The 23,241-nt window shown below is 43.5% G+C and overlaps 2 protein-coding genes across 3 annotated transcripts in view; both read left to right on the plus strand.

The window, feature by feature from the left end:
• Positions 1–6,259: 6,259 nt before the first annotated feature.
• On the plus strand, positions 6,260–16,337 carry hspa8 (heat shock protein 8). Its single transcript, XM_052046246.1, has 9 exons — positions 6,260–6,426; positions 9,352–9,569; positions 11,873–12,078; positions 12,153–12,305; positions 13,666–14,221; positions 14,353–14,555; positions 15,328–15,526; positions 15,605–15,837; positions 15,897–16,337. Exons 2-9 carry the CDS (start codon positions 9,365–9,367, stop codon positions 16,092–16,094), a joined length of 1,953 nt encoding a protein of 650 aa, XP_051902206.1. The 5' UTR covers positions 6,260–6,426; positions 9,352–9,364; the 3' UTR covers positions 16,095–16,337.
• Positions 16,338–21,879: 5,542 nt separating this feature from the next.
• Positions 21,880–23,241, plus strand: part of jhy (junctional cadherin complex regulator) — a 65,560-nt gene continuing 64,198 nt past the window's right edge. For both annotated transcript variants that reach the window (XM_052046249.1, XM_052046250.1), the window contains exon 1: positions 21,880–22,323. The gene's annotated coding sequence lies outside the window, so the exon portion shown is untranslated. The remainder of the gene's footprint in view (positions 22,324–23,241) is intronic.

Raw genomic sequence — 23,241 nt, forward strand, 5'->3', positions numbered from 1 at the left:
AGTCTCGCAATGGAGAAATTCCCAATTCATAGCAGCAAAGTTATGAAAAGAAGAAGTAGAACAACAAAATATAGGAGCTGCTGGAAAGGCAGCCACTCTCGCAACGCCATTTTTTAGTCAAAATAACAAAAACAACACAACACAACACATAGGACACAGACAGTCATGGGCTCAACTTCAACCAATCCTTTGGTTCCTGAGGGAGACCTATGCAAAGATCAAGAAGCTTTTTTTCATCAGTGCAATATTGAGTAAAAAAATAATACTGTACCTACCTAATGAGCAGAATTCCATACCAGATGGTATTCCACAGCTGTACACTGGAGTTTCCTTGAGGTTGGTCATGGCAAAGGGCCTGCCGATGGTGTTTTGAGTCACCATAAAGCGAACTCAGGCAGTTCACCTTTCATGTGAAGTACTTTAATTTCCATTTTATGTTTGAAAGTCGCGATATAAATGATTTCAATTTCAATGCAGGTAGCCAGATGATGATGATGAGCTGTCCAACGTGCACCCAGCTTTTGCCCTCAGACAGCTGCATTCGGCTCCAGACCCCCCTGAAACCTTAAGATAAGATAAGATAAGTTAAAATAAGATAAGAAAAACTTTATTTGTCCAACAATGGAGAAATTTGGAATCTACAGCAGCAAAATTGAAGGGGTGGGGGTTGAAGAGAAAAACAAAGTATTCATCCATCCATCCATCTTCTACCGCTTATCCGGGGCCGGGTCGCGGGGGCAACAGCTTTAGCAGGGAAGCCCGGACTTCCCTCTCCCTAGCTACTTCTTACAGCTCTCCCCGGGGGATCCCGAGGCGTTCCCAGGCCAGCTGGGTGACATAGTCTCTCCAGCGTGTCCTGGGTCTTCCTCGGGGTCTCCTCCCGGTGGGACATGCCCGGAACACCTCACCAGGGAGGCGTTCAGGAGGCATCCAAATCAGATGCCCAAGCCACCTCATCTGGCTCCTCTCGATGTGGAGGAGAAGCGGCTCGACTCGGAGCCCCTCCCGGATGACCGAGCTTCTCACCTTATCTCTAAGGGAGAGCCCGGACACCCTGCGGAGAAAACTCATTTCGGCCGCTTGTATCCGGGATCTCGTTCTTTCGGTCACGACCCATAGCTCGTGACCATAGATGAGGGTTGGAACGTAGATCGACCGGTAAATTGAGAGCTTTGCCCTTTGGCTCAGCTCCTTCTTCACCACGACAGACCGATACAACGTCCGCATCACAGCAGACGCTGCACCGATCCGCCTGTCGATCTCCCGCTCCCTCCTACCCCCACTCGTGAACAAGACCCCAAGATACTTAAACTCCTCCACTTTGGGCAAGATCTCCCCCCCGACCCGGAGGGGGCACTCCACCCTTTTCCGACTGAGGACCATGGTTTCAGATTTGGAGGTGCTGATTTTCATCCCAACCGCTTCACACTCGCCTGCGAAACGCTCCAGTGAGACTTGGAGAGCCCTGTTTGAAGGAGCCAACAGCACCACATCATCTGCAAAAAGCAGGGATGCAATACTGAGGCCACCAAAACGGACCCCCTCAACGCTTCGGCTGCGCCTAGAGATTCTGTCCATGAAGGTTATGAACAGAATCGGTGACAAAGGGCAGCCTTGGCGGAGTCCTACCCTCACTGGAAACGATTCCGACTTACTGCCGGCAATGCGAACCAAACTCTGACATCGGTGGTATAGTGACCGAACAGCCCGTATCAGGGGGTTCGGTACTCCATACCCACGAAGAACCCCCCACAGAACTCCCCGAGGGACACGGTCAAACGCCTTCTCCAAGTCCACAAAACACATGTAGACTGGTTGGGCGAATTCCCACATACCCTCGAGAACCCTGCTAAGGGTGTAGAGCCTGTCCACTGTTCCACGGCCGGGACGAAAACCACACTGCTCCTCCTCAATCTGAGGCTCGACTTCCTGACGGACCCTCCTCTCCAGCACCCCTGAATAGACCTTACCAGGGAGGCTGAGGAGTGTGATCCCTCTGTAGTTGGAACACACCCTCCGGTCCCCCTTTTTAAAAAGAGGGACTACAACCCCGGTCTGCCAATCCAGAGGCACTCTCCCCGTTGACCACGCGATGTTGCAGAGGCGTGTCAACCAGGACAGCCCCACAACATCCAGAACCTTGAGGAACTCTGGGCGGATCTCATCCACCCCTGGGGCCTTGCCACCGAGGAGCTTTTTAACCACATCGGTGACTTCAATCACAGAGATAGGAGAGCCCACCTCAGAGTCCCCAGGCTCTGCTTCCTCAAAGGAAGGCATGTTGGTGGAGTTGAGGAGGTCTTCGAAGTGCTCTGCCCACCGGTTCACAACGTCCCGAGTCGAAATCAGCAGCGCCCCATCCCCACTGTACAGTGTTAGTGGTGCACTGCTTCCCCCTCCTGAGACGTCGGATGGTGGACCAGAATTTCCTCGAAGCCGTCCGGAAGTCAGCTTCCATGGCCTCACCGAACTCTTCCCATGCTCTGGTTTTTGCCTCGGCGACCACCAAAGCTGCGTTCCGCTTGGCCAGTCGGTACCCGTCAGCTGCCTCTGGGGTCCCACAGGCCATAAAGGCTCGATAAGACTCCTTCTTCAGATTGACGGCATCCCTTACTGCTGGTGTCCACCAGCGAGTACGAGGGTTGCCGCCACGACAGGCACCAACCACCTTACGGCCACAACTCAGATTGGCCGCCTCAACAATAGAGGCACGGAACATGGTCCACTCGGACTCAATGTCCCCCGTGTCCCCCGGAACATGGGAAAAGCTCTGTCGGAGGTGGGAGTTGAAACTCCTTCTGACAGGGGATTCCGCCAGACGCTCCCAACAAACCCTCACAATAAGTTTGGGTCTGCCAGGACGGACCGGCATCTTCCTCCACCATCGGAGCCTACTCACCACCAGGTGGTGATCAGTTGACAGCTCGGCCCCTCTCTTCACCTGAGTGTCCAGAACATGCGGCCGCAAATCCGATGACACGAGCACAAGGTCGATCATCGAACTACGGCCTAGGGTGTCCTGGTGCCAAGTGCACATGTGGACACCCTTATGTTTGAACAAGGTGTTCGTTATGGACAGTCCGTGACGAGCACAGAAGTCCAATAACAAAACACCACTCGAGTTCTGATCGGGGGGGCCGTTCCTCCCATTCACGCCCCTCCAGGTCTCACTGTCATTGCCCACGTGAGCATTGAAGTCCCCCTGTAGAACAAGGGAGTCCCCAGCAGGAGTACTCTCCAGCACACCCTCCAAGGACTCCAAAAAGGGTGGGTATGCTGAGCTGCTGTTTGGTGCATATGCACAAACAACAGTCAGGACCCGTCCCCCCACCCGCAGGCGGAGGGATGCAACCCTCTCGTCCTCCGGTGTGAACCCCAATGTACAGGCACTGAGCCGGGGGCAATAAGTATGCCCACACCTGCTCTGCGCCTCTCACCGTGAGCAACTCCAGAGTGAAAGAGAGTCCAACCCCTCTCGAGAGGACTGGTACCAGAACCTAGGCTGTGTGTGGAGGCAAGTCCGACTATATCCAGTCGGAACTTCTCTGCCTCACACACCAGTTCGGGCTCCTTCCCTGCCAGAGAGGTGACATTCCATGTCCCAAGAGCTAGCTTCTGCAGCCGAGGATCGGACCGCCAGGGTCCCCACCTTTGGCTGCCGCCCAGCTCGCATTGCACCCGACCCCTTTGACCCCTCCCACGGGTGGTGAGAACATGAGAAGGGGGACCCACGTTGCCTCTTCGGGCTGAGCCCGGCCGGGCCCCATGGGTGTAGGTCCGGCCACCAGGCGCTCGCCAACGAGCCCCACCTCCAGGCCTGGCTCCAGAGGGGGGCCCCGGTGACCCGCGTCCGGGCAAGGGAAACTGAGTACAGTGCACTCCGCTTAATAGAACACTATTGGGCCGAAGCGCTTCTGTTCTACTAAGCGGAGTTTCTATTAACCGGAGATGGTCATCAGACACGTCGACGACCAAGTTATGCACGCAGAAAACCCCCTGCTGACGAGTTAGAAGAGATATTTCGACTGTGGGCGTCCATATCTTTAATCAAACATCGTATCGTCTGAGTATGTCCTTCTTATCCGCAGGTGATAGCCCTCGTCTCTTGAATGAAGTTGAAGCCATTGTGACGTGCGTGTGTCTATGTGTGGAGTGACGCGTGCTACCTGTTATACGGCTAGAACTACACACTGCGCAACATTGTATGGCGTAATCGTAGGCGCAACAGCATAGCAGTGGTATCGCGTTTTCTCGGAGAACGATTGCTACACTTCGAAAACCACTAGTTTACAATTTTCATTGCTTACGGCCTGTTCTATTAAGCGGAGATCTGTTCTACTAAGCGGAGTATCTTTATAGGAAATTGCATGAGGCAAATCCGTTCCAGAGCCTTTTGCTCTATTAAGCGGATTACTCTATTAACCGGAGTTCTATTAAGCGGAGTGCACTGTACCATCGATTTTATTTTTCATAAGGGGCTTTGTGAGCCGTGCTTTGTCCGGTCCCTCACCTCGGACCTGTTTGCCATGGGTGACCCTGCCAGGGGCATAAAGCCCCAGACAACTTAGCTCCTAGGATCATTGGGACACACAAACCCCTCCACCACGGTAAGGTGACGGCTCACGGAGAGGAAAAAAAAAACAAAGTATTGTATGCAGAAAATAAATGTATCAGAAAAGTACAGGACAAATAGGTAGAAAATGGATGAATTCATGTTTCTATAGTTAGAATACGTGTTAAAAGTAAAAATATAGCAAAAAGAGTTCAGTGATTACAATTCTAGCCTTAGACCAGTGGTGTCGAACTCATTTTTGTCTCGGGCCAGATTTTAGTTACACTTTCGCTTGGAGGGGCGTTATGACTTAAACCATATATTATATGGTTTCCGTTATTCTTGACTTCTTATATGGCATATAAGAAGTCAAGATTAACTGTTTATTCAACTATTATTTAAGTTACTGTAATGAGGGGTTTGGTAACAAGTAAATGTTTAGTCTGACTCTTATTTATTACAAATGAGCATTTGACATTTTAGTAGAGATTTTTATAAGCATCATGAAAGTTGACAACTGTGATTTGCTTTCGGGGGCTACATAAAATGATGTGGCGGGCCAGATCTGGCCAGCAGGCCTTGAGTTTGACACATGTGCCTTAGACAAAGTGTTACTGAATCAACAGCAACAGTATGGTCACTAACGGAACTTTCCAGTCATTATCAATTATTCGGTGTTAAACAATGATGAGTTATAAAGTCAATATGAACATTTTTTTCCATTTTACGATGCAAAATAGCATCTTGGATTGGAGCGCTGTCGCGGAGCACGGATGCGTATTTGGAACTGAGAGTCGTACTTGGACTTGAAATGGATTTACATGCGACAGGAGAAGTGAACCAATCTCTTTGTTTCGTTAATGGACGCTACAGCTTCTTGTTTACTTTGAAACTTACTTTCCGACTGCACATTTTGAGGATGACATCTCTGATCCACTAGTGAATGGACACTTCCATCTAGAACTACTTCAAACAACAAAGCGTGTGAGAGAAAAGTGGTTAAGATTGCACGACTGTCCATGTTTTTGTTCTTTGTTGTGTTTATCATTTTACTTTGTGTTAACTGTTTTGTAAAGCACTTTGTTAAAGCTGCAGCTCTTGTGAAAGCGCTATAGAAACCAGGATTTATTGTATTGTATTTTGATTAGATAAATGTGGGGGAAAATAACATCAAATGCCTTTAAAAATTAATTTAGACAATATTTTGATCTTCAAACCATATATATTGTTTGATAAAAATACTGTGTGAAGTGAAGAACAGAAAAAAATATGAATCATTAATAGAATTATTTTCATTCTACTGTAATTGTGTTTTAGATGTGACCAATTTTAGGACAGGGCAAGCTATTTGGGAAACACGAGAAAACTGACTGTACTTTTACTATTTATGTGCCTCGTACATATGATGCAAAATGCATATACTGTACTGTAGTAATGTTTTTCTTAATCAACCACTTTGGCACATTTTCCAAATGTCTTATCTGTTACTATTGTAATGTTGTGATTTGAGTTAAAAGATTTGTATATCACGTCACAACTTAAAACGACTTCAGTTTTGTCGCATTTGCCGGTCGAGAATTTTCTCGAAATCTGCTGCCGTTGTTTAAAGCCACGCGGTTATCAGTTCGATTGCGAAACATACGTCACATAGGAAGCGGTCACTCTCGTTGGCGCGTCACAAGATTGGACATTGGCGGTACGTTGAGTGCGTTTAGAAAACGTTGCGTGTGATTGGGTGCTTTGACCGCAATAAATAACGGTCCGTTCACAAGTACTTCCTTTTCCTGCTTCACCACCAAGGACAAGCCACCTTCAGTCCAGACCTTACCTCCAACATCCCGCTTTGTGAAAATATACCAGAACTCACTGCTTCGGTGAGTCATTTACCTTTTCGTTTGTTCTTTTTTTGTTCTTAATTCTTTGCTTGTAAGGTCGGTTAATACCCGAGTGTTTAAACGAATTGCATGACATCTCGTTAATGATTGAAATGAATAACTCGTCCATATTAACATGACCCCCCCCCCCCCCCCAAAAAAATAAAAATGTATAAAGTTGTTTCCTGTTAGTGCTTAATTAGATGCTATTCGTGGTAGCTTTAGGTAATGAGCGGAGATTAATGGATGGGTGGGTGGGGGCGGAGGATGGAGACATTCGAGAACGTTCTGCCCTCTACCTAAGCTAACGGTTTACTCCTGCATCCTTGAGTGCGAACGACGAAACCTCGTCGAGAGAAAACAAATGACGACTGATTTGGAATATTCTATCCATAGATTTCCTATTTAATCGGCAGCCTCCGTGCGTATTGTATTGTACGCTCACTGTCTAAGGTTGGCATGTTAGAACGTTAGCGAGCATCATGGTCACCATTTTGTACAACACGATGGTGAAAGGTTGAAAGGCCATAAAATGGTCATTCGACGAGCTACACTTCGATTTCGCAGTGATTGACGTTGAATCCGCTGTTATCATTGTTTCTCTCCGTTCGAGTTTTTCATTTTGCCATCAGTTCTTTAAGTGGGTGAAACATAATTAAGTGCCAGTATTGCAGAATTTCTTTCTTGTCGAAGTCGCGCATCGAAGATGAGGAATGGTCCAAATAATTTTAGTAAATCGTTTTGTCACGAAGTCTCCATTTCACATGGCTAATGAGTTGTTGGTTGCTATGAAGTAAAATGAAAACATTCAAAATGGAAGCTGGAATAAAAAGATGCTCTGATAATTGTGATGAAGCGTCATGTTGGTCAGCAGTTAATTTGCTGTGGCCGGCAACTCTCCTGCTAGTGTTACTTTGCTCTTGCTCTGATTGTTCAATTGCCGCAATGAGGAATTCTGGGCCCGACGTGAATCGGCTATTTTGCCGATTACAGATCCCGATTTCCGCTGTGAGCGATTGGACAGTGTCAGTCCAGTAACTTTATACTAATTATAACTGAACATTAACTTGAAGGTTTTTATTGTTTGTTTTTGTAGGTTAGCTCTTGAACTTGTATATGTGTTAATCCTACCACAACCTATTTTCTTGTTTGAATTTTTTTCTCTATTGTTATTAACATCCCTACTTAACCCAAACGTAACATTTTATTATTGTGGAGTCCTAATTTTGCCACCTGTTTAAATCTTCAATAAATAAATGAATGAATGAAATGAAACATGCTTTTTACAACCCCCGTCTGGCTCCAAGATATTGTAAATGTAGTAAATGAATGCATTAAATCACAGAGTTGGGATTCGAAACTGATATGAAGAAACAAACCTAAAGCACTGACCGGTGCAAATTTAATACCTGGAGTTTTTTGGGTGGAAAGCTATGTGGCGAGTTGACGCTCATGGCAAAATTACTGCATTTTATAGATATGCGCACATGCGTATGTATGGGTGTGTGTCTAGATGGGTAGATATGTCTCTCTCAAAAGTGCAGGGTTCGTACGGGTCCATACAGTTAATAAATAGATTTAAAAAGAAGTAGTAAAATTTTGTTCTTAATTTTCAGGGAAATCTTCTAAAATCCATAAAAGTTAACCTGAGGTGTTCATTTCATTTGTGTATGTCATTTTATCCACCCTTCCACTTCATAGTTTTGTCGGAACATGCAGGACCTGGTACCCGCTCTGCTTTTTCGCCATCTCCGATTAGTTCAGACGATCACGTGATCACTTCGGGTCATTCCCGGAAACAACAATAGATTGACTCCATCCTGGGGCAGTGAATGGATGGTTTGTTTACCGGCTCGGCAAACAATGACCGTATTTTCTGGAAAAATCTATTCATCGAATTTATCGATCTCAACAAGTGACAAATATGAACAACGCCACTCAAGCGTAGCGCGCTTCAGCAGTTGATGGTCCGCTGCTCTCTGCTGTGTGTGCGTCAGCAAAGCTTAGCTGTCGTTTCGGCTGGGCTAGCCTTTTGTTGTTGTAGACCAGGGGTGCCCGAACTTTTTGGATCGAAGATCTACTTTTCGATCAACTCACCTCCCAGGATCTACCCTTACTGCACACAAACACACACACACATGCGCACGCCATGATGAGAAACAGCCTGAAACGGAGGTATGCCACACATTTTAGCAGCCTGTTAACTATCGTAGCTCACGCATACCGTTTTAAAGTGCTTCCCTGGGCACTCCTAGATTTGATTTGTGACATGGGTTGCTTGGTTGAAACCAAAAGACGTGCGGGTGTGTACATGTTGGCGCGGACGCACACACAGCAGAGAGCAGTGGACTTTCGCTTGCTGAGGCGAGCTTCGCTCGAGTGGCGCCGCTACAAATATTCCGGGACAATGCTATTTTCGAGTGGCGTGGCTGGAGAAGCCGCAGTTCCGTATTTGGGTCGGAAAAATTGCTGGCGGTTATACGTCGGCCGAGTGTGCAAGGGTATCTGCGTGAGATGTAAAACTTGTCGTAGCCTCCTGGTCAAGTCAAATGCATTGAGGCACACACAGCAAAACAGAAGAAAATTGATCGCCAAGAACTTGCAAAAGAGATTGAGGAGAAAAAAGTCCTTAAAAAGAGCTAAATTTGTCCACAAAAGTCATTAAAAGATCCATAAATTAAACGCACGTGGAAGAGTGGGAACCCCGAAGTGCACATAAAATGGAAGATAATTTCACCTCAACATTGCTTAAGATGGGTTGGTTGCATGAAAAGTACATCTTGTGTCAAAGGTTGGGCACTCCATCACCCATGATCTTGCATTGTTGCCACCAATCTGTTCTCATGAAATTTATTGAGGGTTTTGTATGTTTTATTTTAAATTGGTTAAAAGAAATTGCTGTGCTGGCCTTTATTTTTTTTCCAGAGAAACGGCAAGCATGTCGAAAGGACCAGCTGTTGGTATTGATCTGGGGACCACCTACTCCTGTGTTGGTGTATTCCAGCATGGAAAAGTTGAAATCATTGCAAATGACCAAGGAAACAGGACCACACCTAGTTATGTGGCCTTCACAGACACTGAGAGGCTGATAGGTGATGCAGCCAAGAATCAGGTTGCAATGAACCCCACCAACACAGTCTTTGGTAAGTAAAGTACCGTATTATCACGACCATATGGCGCACCGTATTGTTGCGCGAAGTCTCAGTAACTGGTGCTATTTCTGTAACATGCACAAAACGCACTGTATTATTGGGCGCAGCAAGGCATGGTGAAACGTACGCCAGCTTAAACATACGGCGTGCATGCACGCACGCTAAAAACACGTTAGCTTGAAGCATACCGTAGCATGCTAAGACATATGGGTAGAAGCTAAAAACACGTTTTTAAGAAGGAAACTGAAGCAAAACTGAGTTCGGTTGTACTTTATTTAGCCATCTTACAATGTACGTTTTTCGATCAATCATCACCCAGAAATCCATCAAAGTCCTCATCTTCTGTATCCGAATTGAACAATTGTGCAAGTACCGGTAATCCATCAAGAACGCCGGGTTCGCTCTCGTTGTCAGTCACTCTCATTGCCATCTGGCTCCACAGAAATGATGATGCCGGCTTTGCCAAAAGCTTGGAACAACAGTGCAAGCAGACACTTTGAACGCCCGGTTGATGCAGATGTCCAGCGGTTGGATTTCTTTATTTAAGCCTGCGGGAATGACGGCAAGATCAGTTCATTGACTTGTTTTTTCAAGTTCGGCCACCTTGCCTTCTTTCCACGGAAACTCCGCTTTGTCTTTTTGACTTGGCGAAGCTCGTTCTCCTGTTCCTCCATTTGCGAACCATGGATTTGTTGACCTTAAATTCCCTCGCGGCTGCTCGATTCCCATCTTCCTCTGCATAACCGATGGCTTGAAGTTTGAACTGAGCTTTGTAAGCGTGTCTCTTTGTAGTATTCATTTTTGGGGGTTCTTGGAAACCAAAACCGAAGTTGTTTTGCAATAATGCACATACCCACACTATATACAGGTACTGGTACCTGCTAGGGGCCTGCCTTTAGCGTCCACTTACACGCCCACCCTTCACTGATTGGCGGACTTCTTCGCCGCATGCCTGTCCTCACTCACTTCCGCCTTTTCTCTATGTAAACTGCGTGTCGGCTCACAGGCTTTGGAACTCGGCGCATACACAAGGCGCTCCGCATTATAAGGCGTCCTGTCCATTTTGGAGAAAATTCAGACTTTTAATGGCGCCTTATGGTTGTGAGAATGTACTGTATTTTTTGTACCTGGTGTTCTTGCATCTTCCCCTCAATATTTTATCCAATTTATGGTAAGAGCGGATTGATTATGGAATAAATATTCTATCACATTATAGGCGGTTTTATGTCAATAATATACAATGATCTGGTTAGTTATTTTATTAAAAAAAAGTCGTGGAAGTGTCACTGACATATTTTTGCACAAATCTAGCATCTGAATAAGGGGCATTGGAAATGTTTCAGACAATTTGGTTAATAAGAAAAGCTCTGCTGAACTGTGATTTTTAAGAACATTATGCAGATGTCAAAAGGAAAACTCAGGACTGTACAGTGAAAGCAAATAATCTTGGTGATATTATCTGGAGTCTGGATCAAACCATGACCTGCAGTGTATACCCTGGTGTTCTTGGCAATTTCTCTTTAAACATTTTTAAAGTTACAACAGTAGGTCTGTCACTATTAAATTGACACTCCCAATGACTCAAACATAAAATGAATAATCTGGTAAACTATCCCAAACAAAATCACTGTGGTGACCCCTGACAAGCTCTACCCCATAACGGGGAAAATGTCAGACTGCAGTGTCAATTTACAATCAATAGAGGATGCAAGTAGACTGAAGCGTGCATGAGTGGTTCTTAACTCAAAAATATTCTTGACACTATGTTCTATGTATCTTGAGTAGTATAAACATGGAATTCTGTTTAATTGCGTTAGTAGAATAAGAATTAAGCAGCAACATCTGCCCGTTTTGATCCATCTCATAGGGTGTCCATTTTGCCACATGCTTTTGACCGATAATGTGGCATCACGGTGGCTCCGATGATGACTGATAGCGGCTCAGCAGTTTTCTTAGTTTGGTCATCTGTTTGCCAGCTTAGCCATGATTGGCTGCAAATGGTAAAATGGGGAAATTGTGGATTTTGCTGTATAATGTTCCACCAACGCAGGAATAATCGTAATACTTCTAGACGAGTGGGCCAATGTAGAACATTATTATTGTCATGAAAATTTTGCAGAGCGGACTTCTCCTTTTATGACTTTGGAGCCCTTTTTCTATACAGGGTCATGTGTATTAATCATCTGGTACTTTTTTCCTTTATTCGCTCTTGCCACTGTGAAGTGATTTGAATTTCCCCTATATAGTACGATTATTGTGCATCTAATGATTCCCTCGCCATTTTTTTTCTACAGATGCCAAGCGATTAATTGGACGCAGGTTTGATGATTCAGTTGTACAATCTGATATGAAACACTGGCCATTTATCGTCGTTGATGACAACACTCGCCCAAAAGTTCAAGTTGAGTACAAGGGTGAGACAAAGTCCTTCTACCCAGAGGAGATCTCCTCAATGGTGCTGACAAAGATGAAGGAGATTGCTGAAGCTTATCTTGGAAAAGTAAGTCGACAAGGAGTTGTGTGTGTGTTTATATATGAAAACTGTAAATGGACTCATTTTCGCTTTGCTTACAGTCCGTCAACAATGCTGTAATTACGGTGCCTGCCTACTTCAATGATTCCCAACGCCAGGCCACAAAGGATGCAGGAACAATCTCTGGGCTCAATGTTTTGCGTATCATCAATGAACCAACTGCAGCTGCTATCGCATATGGCTTGGACAAAAAAGTAAGTTAGTTTCATGTACTACTAAGACAAGATATTTAATGTTCAAACTGATAAACTTTATTATTGGAAAATAATCATCAATTTAGAATCTTGTGAATTCCAACACTTTCCAAAAAAGATGGGACGGGTTCTTCATTACCTTTTCTTTGAACATTCAATAAACCAGGGTTTGTATGGGTCCTTAAAGGTAATAAAAATTAATTAAAAAAATAAGTTGTAAAATTGTGTTCTTAATTATCCATAATTTTTAGGGAAATCTTCTAAAATCCATAAATTAACCTGCGGTGTTCATTTTATTTGTATGTCATTTTCCCCACCCTTCCAATTAGTTTTGTCAAAACATGCAGGACCTGGTACCCGCTCTGCTTTTTCCACTGTCTCCGATTAGTTCCGACGATGGTCATGTGATCACTTCGGGTCATTCCGGGAAATGACAATAGATTGATGCCATCATGGGACAGTGAATGGATGGTTTGGTTGCCGGCTGGGAAACGATTACCGTATTTTCTGGAAAATCTATATATCAAGTGACAACTTTGTAGCGCCGCCACTCGAGCGAAGCGCACCTCAGCAGCCGATAGTCTGATGTGTGTGCGTCAGCTAAGCTTAGCTGTTGTTTCAGCTAGGCTAGCATTTTGTTGTCGTAGAGCAAAGCGTATTTGATTTGTGACGTCGGTTGCTTCGAAAAGACGTGCACGTGCCTACATGTTGGCGTGGACACTCGAGTGGCGTCGCGACAAATATTCCGGGACAATGCTATTTTCAAGTGCCGTGGCTGGAGAAGCCGGAGTTTCGTGTTTGAGTTGGAAAAATTGCTGCCGATTATACATCGGCCTACTGCAGAGTGCAAGAAGAGCATCTCCGTGAGAGGTAAAATTTGTCATAGCCTCCTGGTCAAGTCAAATGCATTGAGGCACACGGCAAAACAGAAGAAAATTGAACCCTGTGAACCTTTGAGATATGAGGACAGTAATCGTTGAAGCTTTTGAGGTGGAATTCTATCTCCTTCTTACTTGAGCTGCAGCTGTTCCAACAGGCATCTCCATTGTCGAATTTTACACTTCAAAATTCACCGCACATTTTCAATGGGAGACAGGTCTGGACTGCAGGCAGACCATTATAGTACCTGCTCACTTTTACAACGTAGCACATGCAGAATGTAGTTTGGTTCATGATAATTCGCAGAAAACAAGTTTATCAGTTTGAACATTAAATGTCATTGTAGTGTTCAATTAAATGAACATTATTTGCAAATTATTGTATTCGTTTAAAACAACATCCCAATTTATTGGAATCAGGTTTTGTATATGATCAGTTCTGGGGTTCTAACAAATGGCCTTATAAAATGTTAACATTTCAGGTTGGTGCAGAGAGGAATGTGCTGATCTTTGATCTTGGGGGTGGCACCTTTGATGTGTCAATTTTGACGATTGAAGATGGAATCTTTGAGGTTAAGTCCACTGCTGGCGATACCCATCTTGGTGGGGAAGATTTTGACAACCGCATGGTCAACCACTTCATTGCGGAGTTCAAGCGCAAGTACAAGAAAGACATCAGTGACAACAAGCGAGCCGTGCGTCGTCTGCGCACAGCGTGCGAGAGGGCAAAGCGCACCTTGTCTTCCAGCACTCAGGCTAGTATTGAAATTGACTCTCTGTATGAGGGAGTTGATTTCTACACCTCCATCACCAGAGCTCGCTTTGAGGAACTCAATGCTGACCTCTTCCGTGGGACCTTGGACCCTGTGGAAAAATCATTGCGTGATGCCAAGATGGACAAAGGGCTAATTCATGACATTGTCTTGGTTGGCGGCTCCACTCGCATCCCCAAGATCCAAAAGCTGCTGCAGGACTTCTTCAATGGCAAAGAGCTGAACAAAAGCATCAACCCAGATGAAGCTGTTGCCTATGGGGCCGGTAAGTGTCTTCACGTCCCTAAAAAGGCCACTTTCTGCATTGTACCTGGGATATTACAACCAAACTCTGCATATTGAATCTGTGTGGTTTAATAAGTCTTCTAATTTTAAATTTTCTGCTTTTGTCGACAGCTGTCCAAGCTGCTATCCTGTCTGGTGACAAGTCAGAGAATGTCCAGGACCTGCTGCTTCTGGATGTTACTCCCTTATCTCTGGGTATTGAAACAGCGGGAGGCGTCATGACTGTCCTGATCAAACGTAACACCACCATTCCAACAAAGCAGACCCAGACCTTTACCACATACTCTGATAACCAGCCAGGTGTGCTCATCCAGGTCAGTGTCTAATTATAAAAATGTGTCACAGAAATTTACATTGCAGCTGGCACATATGCCTCAGTGTGACAATTGTTTATGGCAGAGTGACCTTAGAGCAGGAGGACCTGGTAAAAATAAATCTGTTTTTGTTCTTGTTTTAGCTTTAAAGTCAGATCGAGAGCAGAAAAATGGCAGTTTTGTTGACTGATAATATAAGAAACAAGGAAGTTGTTCTAACATTTAAAACATACTTGATTCAAATGCTCAGTCGGTCTCAGAAGACAGCAGTGAAGAAATAAGTTACCCTAACCGCCAGGGCTGAATAATTTTGGAAAATGGTTCATTTTACATGGCTACAATTGGTTATAAACTTGCTATGTTCTTTTTCTAGTTGCCATCACATTAAAAGCCTGCCGTTACCATAGCCTGTACTCTCAAGTGTAAGCAAATCAGGCTTGACCACTTAAACATCCATCTTTTCATGTTTTGTGATAATGTACGCATGAGTGAACATAAGTCTTATGATCTCGACACAAAATCTCCCTGCATAAAAATATTAAAAGCTTAGCCATCTCCAGTTAAAAACAACTCATGCTCAAGTCTTTGTATGTGTAAGTGACAAATGATATCAACAATTGCCCAAATTGCATGTAAATGACGTGTCAAAAATAAAATGCATTATGCACCATGTTTACTTTGCCTGGTCCAGGGTAATATTCTCCACTTGTTGCTGTGTTTGCGTGCTGGTACAATATTCAGTGTTAAAAAGCTTGCTTCTAACCCCCAACAGGTATATGAAGGCGAGCGTGCTATGACCAAGGACAATAACTTGTTGGGCAAGTTTGAGCTGACAGGCATTCCTCCAGCACCCCGCGGAGTTCCTCAAATTGAAGTGACGTTTGATATTGACGCAAACGGCATCATGAACGTCTCTGCAGTTGATAAGAGCACTGGCAAGGAGAACAAGATCACAATCACAAATGACAAGGGTACGGCGTTCATTTTATATTTGATCATGTGAAATGCAAAGGCACAGTAATTAATGCATTTATTTTGATTACATTAAGGACGTCTCAGTAAAGACGATATTGAGCGCATGGTTCGGGAAGCTGAGAAGTACAAGGAGGAGGACGATGTTCAACGTGACAAGGTGTCGGCTAAGAATGGCCTGGAATCTTACGCGTTCAACATGAAATCAACAGTGGAGGATGAAAAGCTTTCTGGCAAAATCGGTGACGATGACAAGAAAAACATCTTGGACAAATGCAATGAGGTCATCAGCTGGCTTGACAAGAACCAGGTATGTAATAAAATTTACTGCTTTAATGATAAGAAGTTAACTTTTTTCTTAATGCATAGACTGCTGAGAAGGACGAATATGAACACCAGCAGAAGGAACTGGAGAAGGTGTGCAATCCTATCATCACAAAGCTGTACCAGAGTGCTGGTGGCATGGCAGGTGGTATGCCAGAAGGCATGCCTGGTGGATTCCCCGGTGCTGGTGGGGCCGCTCCTGGTGGTGGATCCTCTGGCCCCACCATAGAGGAAGTTGACTAAGGATGAATACCTCACAAGCTAACTATTCCTGAGTCTAAGAAGGTAGCCCTCTTGTAGCACTTTGTTCATGCTGCAGAGTGTAATTGTATTTCAAAGAGGAGGGGGATGAAAAAAAAAATAACGGGGTTCAGGTTTTCTTTCATTGTTTAAAACTGGATTAAATGGCTGAAACGGACACATTGTATTGATGGTTAAAGTACATTGAGAATGTTGTATTTCCCTTGACAATAAAACGTGTGACCCTATTTGTCAGTCTTTATTCCCCTGCCCCAAGTCAGGTATGATGCACTATCACCTTTTTATGAAAAGTTTTGTTGGTGTGGCAGCAATAAGATTCTGTTCTTAACCACCCACATTTTAACAAGTTTAGCTCTGGATTATTGAGATGGACCATGCATTTATGCCAATACATATGCCCTGGTACAGGAAAAAGGGCAATATTGCCCATTACTTTGATAATTCATCCATCCCATCCATTTTCCCAACTGGTGGGGGACACCCTGAGCCAGTGAAAATTTTGAGTGCGATTAGCCACGCATGTTTTTGGAATGTGGGAGGTAACCGGAGTACCCAGTGAATGGAGAGAACATGCTAACCAGATTGAACTCACGACCTCTGAACTGTTAAGGTCGATGTGCTCACCACTTGCCCACCAGCCCGTAATTGAAAAACGGGTTCATGAAATGCTTTGACCACTCTTGGTTATTTGAAGGAAATTGAGAATTTTGCAAGGACAATGAGGATTAAAACGGTTCAGGACTTGATAAAATTATATGAGAATGTTATTTTCTGATAACACCTTTTCAGGCTTTAATATAATTACTGAGATTGATCGAACTGTGCAGTTATTCTTTAATAATGTTTAATTCTCACTTATTTTTCATGTATTATGTTTTAATTAATTTAGTAAAGGTGAGGGGTGCAGTAATTCGGCTGTTCTCAAACACATTTGGCACAATTGTTTTGTAATTATTCCAATAGTATCTAGCTGCAGACTCGTCGGAGCTTCAGGCAATTGTAGACATACGCTGGAAGTGGCTGTGGTAAGTTTAGGCAAATGGATTTTCAAAATAAAGTCCCAAAGTATATACGATTGCAAATGAAAGTGAAATGTTCATTAATTGTAATCGGGAATTTAAATTGTTTTCTGTCTTTCTATAAAAATTAAGATTTTTTTTTATCAAACTAATTTGAGATAGAATTACTTGGCTTATTGGATGACCTACTTTGCAATACAACTAAAATTAGTAGCTCTTACACTCCGTGGTTAACATAACAGGTTTGATGAGTAGAGTCAATAATTCATAAGGTTTTAAAATAATTACAAAACACCTGGCTTTTTATGCATTATAATAAAAAAAATCTGAAAATATATCACAACTTCAAACCAGCATGTATGAAGCTTGATGGAACTGTTCTTAAGTTTAACAAAAAATAGATAAAATAAAACCAGATTCTGTATCCCTGCCAAAATGTAATCCTATATTCCCTAAAGCCTAAAATGATCCATGTCCATTCCTAAAGCACTGCAGGATTCAAAAATTTTGTGAATTAAAATAGGCATCAAATGCCAGTTCCTTTGAAACCATTTAGAAATCATAACGTTTGATAAACAAGTCACATGTCTTTCTGTTGGTAGCTAATAACATTCCTCAATATACAATGTAAATCTTCAGTTAAGGTTAAAAAAAGGACATTTGCAAAACACCACTGCAAGAACCACAGTGAGACTTTGAAACAGCATATGTTCCACTAGCTGGTTCGCTCATCAGCTAGTTCCTGCGGAAGGCTGGTAAGGTGGCCTTTCGGCCCACAAAAGTGTTGTTGCTTGGTTCAACTTTTTGTTCATCTTCATTGCTTATCGCGAAAATAAAGAGATGTTTAGCTCTACTAAATAACTAACAATTTTATTGCAATGCTTGTGGGTAGACAACATTTTTTCACTAAGATGCCCGCGCGATCGTAGTGAGCCACTGCCTGAGCGGCGCAGTGGCGGCGCGGTGAAGTAGGTACGTTTTGAAAAGGGACAGACGGAAGGACAGACCGCGTGCGGGACGACGCGCGATATATATATAGATTAATGGGATCGATGCACTCATTCTCGAGGTGGTGCATTGCCGTCACATCATTTTGCCTTTCAGTGTGCTTTCTTTCAAAATGCCTTTCAATATTTTTCTTATTGAACATAATAGGGCAGATGGGACATTTTTGAGTAATCTGTCGATGACAGATTTTTTTCATCTGTCCAACCTTGCGGTATGGGGACTGTAGTTGGTGAGGCACTGTGTGGGGCAGAAGCAGGCAGCACAGAGGATGCAGCAGCACATGGCACAGTAGCAAGAGGTGCAGTGGAGTGTCGGGCAACAGGTGGGGCAATGGATGATGCAGCCACATCAGGCAGCACAGACGGTGGTGCATCAGCAGGTGGCGTAGCAGTAGAAGGTCCTGCAGAGGGATGGGCAGCGGTGGGTGGGGCAGCAAAAGGTGAGACTGGTGATTTATGAAGGGTACCTGGCGCATTATTATTCCATGGCAATAGATGCAATGAAAGTGCAGTTTTGGTCGGCATTGTAGCCCACATCTATGACTGGTTATACCCTGTAATAGAAAATAGAGCTTAAACGTTTTAAATAATCATTTACAATTATCATAGACAATATCTTTACAAATGATCAGCTACAACAGGTCACTGAGTGATTAGTTAGGAGCCATCCAAATAAAAATGATCTATACTGTAACTCACACAAATTGTGTCTCGCAAACTTACCTTCATGTGAAACTGCTCGGTTAAAATGGCCCTCCACATGGTCCTTTTCCTTGCAGTAGTATGGGGGTTTAAACCATGCGGGCTGGCAGAATGGACAGTGGTACATACTGCAACATGTGTTGCATTTTTGCAGCTCAGGAACAGATGTCCTTCGTTGTATTGTGACATGCATCAGGAAAATCAAGAGAATGAATTGTGAAATCTATGTCAATATAATTCTATAGAAAACTAAGGCCATAATAAACTATGATTTTATTTTTTTAATTGCTACTGTCAAAAGTATTAGGGATCCCACTCGACGTTGCATGTTTTTCCCAGTGCTTTTTAAAGTCACAAAGAAACGAGGAGGACATTAATATAGAGGTACAGGGAAAATAATGTTACATCAAATTCTGCATTAGCACATATGCATTTAAATCTAATATTTTAAACTGATCAACATGACACAATGCGCAGTCATTTTTTAATTGAATGCACATATTTTGGACATTTAGCACTTCTTTGACGTAGCCCAAAGCCCTTTAAAAATACAATACAATACAATACAATACATGCTGATTTATATAGCGCTTTCACAACAGTGGCAGCTGTAACAAAGCGCTTAACAAAACAGTTAACATCAAGTAAAACAATAAAAACACATAACATAAAATACAGACAGTCATGCAGGCATAACCACTTTTCCATCACACGCTTTGTTGTTTGAAGCAGTTTGAGATGAAAGAGGCGAGAATCAAAGTTTCCTTTAACCAGTGGATCAGAGACGTCATGCTCAAAATGTGCACACGTCAGCTACAAGCTAAGTTTCAAAGTCAACAAGAAGCTGTAGCATCCATTGACGAAAAGAGATTGGTTCACTTCTCCTGTCCCATGGAAATCCATTTCAATTCTAAGCGGCGACTCACGGTTCCAAATGCGCATCAGCGCTCTGCGCCAACGCTCCTCTCTCCTCATCCTCAACTCCAGCAGCCATCCATTCAGCCGCACCAACGCTGACTGTCCAACAGCGTCAACATAGGCACTGAACAAAACGGGGTTGTGAAAAATGCTGTCCATTACAGGCGCAAAAAACACAAGCGCCCCAGGTCTGTCCAGCACCGACAGTCAATGGCGCCGACATTCCTCCCAACCAAAATCTGTGCTCGTACAGGCGTGCTGCCGAGAAGGCGCAGCCACCAAGCACAGATACTTTTCCTTTGACGAATGTCGTGGCCAAAAAACGCTGAAAACAGTCCATATCAGGTCCGCACGATGAAACAACAAACAACATGTGACAAAAAAAAAACACCAAAAAAGAACAAAAAAGCAAGGCTCTTGAAGAGCACTTGCCGAAGGCTGCCTACTCGGGCGCCATCTTGGAAAAAAAAGACCAGTATTTACCCATTCACAAACATACATATATTCATCCGAAATTAAATTAATGTCAACGGCGTTTTGACATTATCATCTAATTAATAAACAACTAGGCGTGCTAAAACATTTTATCCTCACTTGCGCTATATATTCTATCGTCAATAGAATGTAAGTGTAGCCGGGATTCAAGTTAGCATACATTTTTCATTGACGCTCGTTGACTGAATATTACCGTCGTAGTTGTTGTCATGCATTAAAATAACACAACTCCGTTTCACTTTTAGTTGATTTTGCTGTTATTATCTTACAATTACAGGGCCTTTTAAACTTTTTTATATCCACATGCGATTTACTTCGGAATAGGGCGTCATCCTTCTGACGTCATATCCGGTGCAAAGTTACTTGCCTTAACCTACCTTTCCCTAAATCGGCCTCTTCCGGGTCTGCAGCTGGACCCTTCTCAAGTATTTGCCGATAAAGTATTTCCCTTTTTCTGTTTTGCTGTGCCGTCTCATATTTAACGACATTAAATTCCAGTCTGGGTGAATAATGAACCTTCTCTGAAATCCAGCGCGGATTAGCCCATACAGCATTTAGCTCCATATGTTCGTTTAGTACTGTGCCAATCCTATGTTGAATGGCACCCATTACAACGGCACGCAAACATCATTGACGACGTTCACATTACGTATACGAAGACGCCCTCTTGAGAATTGTACATTGACGCTGCTGTGGCATTGGATGTGTCAAGGTTAAGCAAATTGTGACGAGTCCTCCTTAACTTTCTCCTTGGAGACGTACCAACAAGCATCAACTCACTAGATTTATATGTAATAATTGCTTTTGATTGCATGATGTTATTCTAGCCCATTTTACGTCATTATGGCTACCATTAAAGCTACATACAATATAGCGAAGGTGCTGACATTTCGCTTCGACCGGGCCACACCGTTCAACAGGAGTCTGCGAAAACATCCAAGAACATTGAAAAGAACATGTATCTTCATTTTAGATTTCAAAATAGTTTGTGGCTCCTATGGAATTTTACTAAGCGGTTTAAATGGCTCTTCAGTTGCCGACAGGATTGTAAGAAGTCCCTCCTCACTTGCCGTGCACCGGTGCGCCATGACACTCTGAAGACATGGAGTGTGGGGGGAAACTCAACGTCGCTGAATGTGCGAAAACAGCGATCACTGGTCACCCAACTTTATGTTGACATCTTTACTAATGCTAACATCGACCTCTGAATATATTAGAATGATCGCACAAGTACAAAGGATTTTAGGTTGATTTCCTCTTCATAGAGGCACTCAGGACAAAACTTGTCATTTCATGAGAGAAATCCATCGTACATAACTCTACAAAATTCAGGACATGTCTTGAAAAGTTTCACAAGCCACACTGGAATATGTGCAGAACTCTTGCATACAAACATAGACGTATTTATTGGGTAAACCCTGCGTACCAAACATTATTTTCAGTCGCGCCGTGATTGGCTGTTGCAGATAAGACTGGCCATCAACCAGACGAAAATTACATCGCTTCATCTTTAAAGGTTTAATGTCTTAGTGGTAAATAACTCAAAATTAGTATTTCACTAAACAAAATATCTACTATGTTAAAATAAAAAGTTTACTCCGTGCCTCAAAAGGGAGGAGCTGGGGGTTGTACGAGAATCTTGGTGGGCCCCCTATGCCATGGCCCGCCCTTGGTGACGGGTCCGCTAAAATTAGTTAGCGCAATACTGCACCAAAAAAAAAAAAATGGAAGAGATTGCCTGGGACTCCCGGTTCAAGATGGCGGCTAAGTCTGCACGTCCTCAGCCAGACTCTCCTGAGTGGTTATTAACCAGTTCTGTGGGATGGACACAGTGTACCAAGAGGTTTGGGGCGGGTGCAGGAGTGGGTTACGCGTCTATGTCGCTATAGTTACGGTGTCGCGGTTCTTGTTTACGTCATTAAGGTCAACGATCTACGACAGCTAGTACGATGAATTACGCCCAGATTTCGGCTCGATAAAATATCTTATTTAAATGTGGGCGATTTTTGTGTCTACTCTCCAAACTATGTGCTTGGCAACATCGGACAACTTGCTGGTAGAGGAAACAAGGTAAGTTTCAGAACTAAGACAATATATTACAGACGACCACACTTTAAAACTTGGTTTGATCGTCATGAACACGCGTTTGTCTACAAGAAATCAAATTAAGTCCACATTGCTTGAATATGTTTGCTGCATGTACACCTTTTAGACGGTGGTTTCAAACGAAGTCTACATTAAAAGCGCTTTTTCCTGAGAATTTTGTTATCCTAGTATAGGCCTTTAACTCATCCATTCACTATCTGAGTTGCTTCTCCTCAAGAGGGTCGCGGGCATGCTGGAGCCTATTCCAGCTTGTCTTCGTGCAGTAGACGGGGTACACCATGAACCGATTTTCAGCCAATTGCTGGGCACACATAGACAAATAACCAACCGGTCTCACAGTCACACCGAGAGAGAATTTAGAGAATTCAATTAACCTACCATGCATGATTTGGAATGTGGAAGGAAACCGGAGTACCCAGGAACATGCAAACTCCACACAGGAAGGCTGGAGCCCGGAATCGTACCAGGTACCTGTGGTGGGCATGCTAACCAGTCGCCCACTGTACTGCAAGGACATAGTGACCGATTTTAGTAATCTTTTTAGTGAAACTTATGATGACACTCAAGATTGTAAAAGTTATGGCACTTCATCTGGAATAATCACTGACTCAATTTTGAAAAACAAAGTGCATAATATCACATTTAATCTGAGAAATCCGCGGTAAGTGGAACATTTCATGAACTAAGTGACAATAAACCGTCAGGAATGGATGAGGTAAATGTCAAATTACTAAAATTAGTTGCAAGTAAAATAACTTGACCCAATTGTCACTTGTTCATCAAGTTTGGCACAGGGAATTTCTCCTCAGATACGGAAATCTGCTTAAACAGATCCTCTTTTGAAAAGCAAAAGTGAGTTTCTCTGCAGTAAAGAGTAGGCAA

The sequence above is a fragment of the Hippocampus zosterae genome, chromosome 16, assembly GCF_025434085.1.
Source record: "Hippocampus zosterae strain Florida chromosome 16, ASM2543408v3, whole genome shotgun sequence".
NCBI lineage: Eukaryota > Metazoa > Chordata > Actinopteri > Syngnathiformes > Syngnathidae > Hippocampus > Hippocampus zosterae.